At 28.5% G+C, this 7,100-nt stretch overlaps 1 protein-coding gene across 5 annotated transcripts in view; it reads right to left on the bottom strand.

Moving 5' to 3' along the window:
• Positions 1 to 2,719, bottom strand: part of LOC111438867 (SCY1-like protein 2) — a 19,228-nt gene extending 16,509 nt beyond the window's left edge. For 2 of the 5 annotated variants that reach the window (XM_023076681.1, XM_023076682.1), the window contains exon 1: positions 2,068 to 2,719. In XM_023076681.1, coding sequence (XP_022932449.1) covers positions 2,068 to 2,559 — 492 coding nt within the window. In that variant the 5' untranslated portion in view covers positions 2,560 to 2,719. The remainder of the gene's footprint in view (positions 1 to 2,067) is intronic. The other 3 variants (XM_023076683.1, XM_023076687.1, XM_023076684.1) reach the window with 3 other exon arrangements.
• Between the last annotated feature and the right edge of the window lie 4,381 nt (positions 2,720 to 7,100).

Below are 7,100 nucleotides of genomic sequence, written 5' to 3'. Positions count from 1 at the left end.
AGGAAACTTTTTTTTTTTTTTTTTTTTTTTTTATAAGAGACAATATCACGGATGATTGAAATTTACAAAAAAAAAAAATGTAAGATCCATGATGATTACAAAAGACCTTCCCAATTTATAATGAGGGAGGTATAACTATAGGAAGTAAAAAATATTAGACAGCTTACATCAAGATATAGCTTGGTAAACCACATTGTTGAAGAGTTTTGTATAAGTCTGTGTTTTTTCGTGAATATCTTTTTATTTCTTTCTTTTCACAAATTCCAAAAGAAAGTCATGATGAGGCTTTTCCGAGTAGGCCTTTTACATTCTTGAATGGGTGGTAATGTTAAGGTCATGTCCAATAGATCCTTTACCTCCTAAGGAAGTGTGAGATGTCATCCGAATATATTGAGAATTATTGTCCAAAAGTTCTGAGCATATGTGCATTGCATAAATAAGTGGCTTTGTGATTTCTTTTCTTTCTTGCATAATGGACACCAATTTGAAAAAAGAGTAATGCAAGACATTCTTTTTTGAAGATTTTCGCTTGTGCTAATGGCTCATGTGCTATTTCCCAAAGGAAGAACTTCACCTTTTTAGGGTGTATGTCATTTCCATACTGTCTTTACCGGATTTATTGCTTCTACTTTTTTCCTCATGACCATCATCAAGGATTTTGTAGAGAAGACCCCGTCAGCACTAGGGAGCCAAGTCAATGAGTCTACTTCGTTTGACAATACCACTAAGGCAAGGTCAAGGCTTAATTCAACCCATTCCGTTGCTTCATTATCCTTTAAATTCCTACCAAGTTTTAAGTCCCAAAATTTGTTGACAACATTCCATATATTTTTTATCGTGGTTTTTTTGCAATGAGAGAGCCTGTACAAAAGTGGATACCATAGGGCTAGCGTGATATTTTCAATCCATAGGTCGGTCCAAAATGATGTGCTTCCTCCATCACCCACCCTACGGCGAATTCGGTTGGTGATGAGGTTTTGATGTTCCTTTATGTACTTCCAAGGCCCTTTTGCAGGGTACCACATTTAGCTCATGTTTTGTAATCTTGGATGTCATCAAAATGATCTCGAAAACATTACTACTACTTTTTTTCAACTATAACCCCAAATAGACCAATTTCTAGCTTAACAGAAACGATAAATTGTATCTCAGGAAACCATAATATTCCCAAACAAGGATGCCACCAAATACCAAAAAACCGAACACGGTATGACCAAAACCAACACACCAATAGATTGAGGATAATATGGTGAGCAAACCCACGGAAGACAAATCACAACCAGCAGCACACGCGCCCTCACGTGTCAGTGTGTGGTGGTGACACCAATGAGTGAGCCTCACACACTGCACAGATCTAGACTGAATTTTGGGGAAACAATGATCAACGACTAGGCTTTCGAATGATGTGGTCAATGAGACAAAACAGCAACAAAAAGGAACCAATTGGTTGACAAAACCATAGGTCAAAAGAAAAATAAAACCTTAATTGACCTAAAGCTCTAATACCACATAACTGCAAAAGGTTTGAGAAAATCAGAACCCTCTATTTCACTTACAAAAGAGATATATGCATAGGTACAAGAAATCAAAGTAGGAGAAAGTTAAAAAATTTAAAAAAAAAAAAACATTAAATAACAAGGCCACTAATATATTTACAGAAAACATAACAACTCTAACATGAATTTTTCATGTCTTTAACTTATCAATGGAAAGCTTTTCTCCCATAAAAAATGTACACAAGTTAAATGACAATACAACTCAAGCTTGTAATCATTACCCATCTTCTTCAAAGCAAGTGTAACGAAATTGGAAACTTATGAAGAAGTTGACAATAAATATTACGTCGAGTGATTATTGTATCCACACAAATTGCAGCAAATGACTATAATATTTTGGCATCAACTAGATTACCCAATATCACAACTTTGAGACCGATAATTCAATTGAATAACATAAGAGGCTCCTCAAACTCAATCTGGCTTCGCATTTACTATACTAACCCAGATTGGAAAACACCTTGGAAAAAGAAAAAATAAAGAAAATTGAGGGAAATGGGGCTCTACATACCAAATCTTTGAGCTCATTAGGAACCTTAGCAACATTCTCCAGATTCCCAACAACATTTGCCACCGAAGCAAACAGCGGCTCGGTAACCATAGCCATGGCATTCTTATTCTCATCCAACGCCTGCACCACATGAACCACTCCCGGATGCCTCAGCTTCACCAACCGCCCCGCATCGGATCGAATCAGATCCAAAAACGAATCCTCAGCAGACTTTGACAACCCCGCGCGAGCCCTAGCCTCCGATAGAACCCTCTTATCCAAAACCCATACGCAAACAGCGGGATATTGTTGAGACCGCGAAGAATCACGAGCCTTCGCAGAATACAATTTCCAAGCCATGCCAGGACCGGCGGAGCCGATCTGATCGATAAGATCGTAATCCTGAAGGGGCTTGGGTCCGGTGACCTCTTGGACGGTGGTCTGAACGGTTTTCTCGATCACCGCGGCGGTCTTGGCCAAGGCTTGGGTGAGAGTTTTCATATTCAACGCCATTTTTGTGCTTCTTCACCGAAGTGTGGAAGTTTACATACCAAAAATGTCGAAGAATTGTGGATGAAGATGATGATTTTGGGGGAATGGAAGAAGGATAGAGGAATTCGGAAGGATCAAGGCAACAGTGTTTGGGGTTCTTCCATTTCTCTGTTGCAGTCTACGCGTGGTTTGGTTTCCTTAATTTTTCTTCTTAGTTCATTCATTTGCCGTTTACCGTTGAAAGGTTAATTACTATTTTACCCTTCCAACTTTTCTTTTAGATCACCATTTTTGTCTACTTCCGTTTTTTTTTTTTTTAATTGGAAATTCATTTTTCGATTTATCAAATTTAACCTTTTTACTTAAATTGCAATCTCCACTCTCCATCCAATTTTTTATAATCCACCCAGTAATTTTAACAATATATATATATATATATATATATATATATTTATATATTTACCAATAATTTTGTAAAAAAAAAGTCACAAATTTAAATATAAAAAATTAGTTCTAAAACATTTTTTTTAAAAGTTTAATGGTATTAATGAAAATTTTAAAAGGGTATTTATGACATTTTTTTATATTAAGGGTTTCACCCAAATATTTTAATGAATAAAATGATTATTTTTAAATGGTACATAGAAATGAAAATTTGTGAATGTTGTAGAAGGAGAAGAAGATGATAAAGAAAGAAATAAAAATAATATTCAAATTTTGAATTTAGAAAAATAGCCCTCAAAGTTCTAAAATTGGAAAAGTAATCTCAAAAGTCAAAAACCACGAATAGCCTCATAAGTTAGAAATTTTGAAAAACAACCTCGATTATGTTGAGTTTATGCAAAAGTAGCACTCCATAAAGATAATTCTCTAAACAATGATCTAGAATATAAATCAAATAGAAATTATCTTTTGGACTCGAGGGTTCAAATCCCTCTCTCCTTGTGAATAGATTTGTTTCTTTATTTTATTGGGTTTCTTTATTTTATTGGGTTTGTCTGGCTCTTTATCATAAAAGGGAGTGGCTCGGCTAGGTGGGATAGTTGAGCCAAAATAGAAATAATTCTCTAAACAATGATGTAAGGAGCTCCATGTCGGGCTGTTAGAGGTTGATTCGAACTTAAGTCTTATACCAAACTCTTTGTACAAGTATATAATTTATATAGCGGTAATTACTTTGTACAAGTATATAATTTATATAGCCGTAATTACTTTGTACAAGTATATAATTTATATAGCCGTAATTAATTAGTTAAGATTTTTTTCTTGTTATTAGAAATTTGTTAGTAGTATATTTTATCTTTTACTATTCCATTAATAATATATTTTAGCTTAATACTTTATTTTATCCTAATATTTTTGGTAGCTTTATCATTCTTAATATGGTATCGAGAGAAAGGAAGAACAGAAGAAAAGGGACAGAGATTGAAACAGAGGACAATATATCATCTTTTTAAGCCTACATCTCAATTCCTCGTCTCTATTGCCACATTAGAGGTGTACATTCAACCCGACAACCCAACAACCCGTACCAACCCAACCCGAATTATAAGGGTTGAGTTGGGTTGGGTTCGAACCCGAATCAAATTGGTTCGGTTTCGAGTTCGTGGGATAAACCCTCAGGTTAACCCGAGCAACCCAATCAAAATTAATATATAAAATATATTAAGAATTTTTTTTAGTATTAAAGAGTTTTCAATATATATATATATTTTATTTTTATTATATTCCAATTTATATTTTTTTTTTATTTTTCTCATAATTTAGTTAATATTATTGGTTGAAACATTATTTGCAACATTATTATATCCTAATATATATATTTTTTTATATCTCAGTATATATATATTTTTTATTTTTATTATATCTCAATTTATATATTTTTTTTATTTTTCTCATAATTTAGTTAACATAATTTAGTTAATATTACCTTTTTCTTGCAACATTATTATATCTCAATTTTTATTATATCCTAATATATATATTTTTTTATTTTTATTATATCCCAATTTATATATATATTTTTTAATTTTTTTTAATATTATTCGTTAAAACATTATTCTATTTCTCAATTTATATATTTTTTTATATCTCAATATATATATTTTTATTTTTATTATATACTATTATATATATATATATATATATATATATATATATATATATATATATATATATTTTATTATATCCCAATTTATATATATATATTTTTTATTTTCTCATAATTTAGTTAATATTATTGGTTGAAACATTATTCTATTTGTTACAACGTTATTATATCTCAATTTATATATTTTTTTATGTCTCAATATATATATATATTTATTTTTATTATATCCCATTGTGTATATTTTTTTTTTCTCATAATTTAGTTAATATTAGCTTTTTGTTGCAACATTGTTCTATTTGTTACAACATTATTATATCTCAATTTATATATATATATATTTTTATTATATCCCAATTTATTTATTATATCTCAATATATATATTTTTTTTTTATATCCCAATATATATATATTTTTTATTTTTATTATATCCTAATTTATATATATATATTTTTATTTTTTTCACAATTTAGTTAATATTACTCATTGCAACATTATTATATTTTAATTTATATATATTTTTTATTTTTATTATATCTCAATTTATTTATTATATCCTAATATATATATATATTTTTTATTTTTATTATATCTCAATTTATATATAATTTTTATTGTTCTCCTAATTTAGTTAAGGTCATATACAACATATTTCAATTAAAATATTTTTATATATTTTTTATTTTTGTTATATACCATACCTTTAAACTAATCATTTTTATTATTTATTTAATTTTATAATCTACCCCAATTTATTACATGTTTTTTTTTTTATCATTTTTATACATGTGAGTTATTTTGCAACAAATACTATTACTTTGTTGCAATATTATTATATCCCCATTTATTTGCAACATTATTCTATTTGTTACAACATTATTATATCCCAATTTATATATTTATTTTTATTTTTATTATATCCCAATTTATTTATTATATGTATATATATATATTTTTTTATTATATCCCAATTTATATATATTTTTATTTTTATTATATTCTAATTTATATATATTTTTATTTTTCTCACGCATATTTCAATTAAAAATATTTTTATATATTTTTTATTTTTGTTATATACAATATATTTAAATTAATTATTTAATTTAATAATCTATCCTTATATTTTTGTTATTTTAACCAATTCCGTAAAAATATTTGTATATATTTTTTATTTTTGTTATATACCATTCTTTTAAATTAATCATTTTTATTATTTATTTAATTTCATGATCCATCCTTATATTTTTATTATTTAACCAATTCTGAAAAAATATCGGTCATATACAATATCTTTAAACTAATCATTTTTATTATTTATTTAATTTCATGATCTATCCGGTTGCTTTAATCAATTTTGAAAAAATATCCGTATATATTTTTTATTTTTATTATATACAATACCTTTAAACTAATCATTTTTATTATTTACTCAATTTCATGATCTATCATTATATTTTTGTTATATTAACCCATTCTGAAAAGAGATCGGTCATTTTTATTCTTTATTTAATTTCATGATCTATCCTTATATCTTTGTTACTTTAACCAATTCTGAAAAAATATCAGTATGCAGTTGTCTTCAATTTTATAACGATGTTGAACTATGTTAATATGTTAGAATTTTCGCTTCTTGTTTTTTTTACTAAATTTCTCTTTTTTGTTTTTGTTTTTTTGTGTGAATAATTATTGATTGATTCGGGTTTGTTTGTAAACTTTTAATATATTTTATCAAGATTATATCCGAATAATTATAAAGGGTGATTAATTAATAAAACTTAAAAAAAAATTTACAAGCCAACCCGAACCTAACCTGAAAATAGAGGGTTTGGTTGGGTTGGGTTACCCATTCAACCAACCCGAACTTTTGTGTTGAGTTAAAAAAATCCTTCAACCCAACCCAATCCAACCCAACTCAGACCATGTACACCCCTAAGCCATTCCTGAGTATTGCACATCATCAATATTTTTCGTCTCAACAATAAAATAAAGAACTTGCTTAGAGTAGCTCACGAGGGAACACAGAACTTGTTCTTAAATATCAAAATTTCCTTTAGGGCGGAATTTGATAGGCCAAATCCAGTTTCAAAACGTCCTAGGTTGATTTAACACATCCTTATTATATTCATCACTCTGATCAACCAAGATATTCACTTGTTTCAATCAAATTAAAGGGGACAAATTAATAGTAAATCATTTATGCATGAATCGAGATTAGCATAATATTCACTTTGTTCCAACCAAATTAAATGGAACAAATTACCAAATTACCAACCCTCGGGTAAATCATTTATGCATGAATCAAGAAAGCATTCGTCTAAAAAACAAACCAATGTTCAGTTTTGCATCTTCACGTTAAATTAATTTATTTACTGAAAGTCTAAAAAGCAAATTAAGGTGTCCAGATCATCAAAAGTTGAGCATCGAGCAATTGGCAGATGTTTTCACCCTGGG

Source organism: Cucurbita moschata, unplaced genomic scaffold (assembly GCF_002738365.1).
Source record: "Cucurbita moschata cultivar Rifu unplaced genomic scaffold, Cmos_1.0 Cmo_Scf00083, whole genome shotgun sequence".
NCBI classification, from domain to species: Eukaryota; Viridiplantae; Streptophyta; class Magnoliopsida; order Cucurbitales; family Cucurbitaceae; genus Cucurbita; species Cucurbita moschata.
The sequence above is the reverse complement of the archived record's forward strand: the minus strand, read 5'-3'. Positions and strand labels throughout refer to the sequence as shown.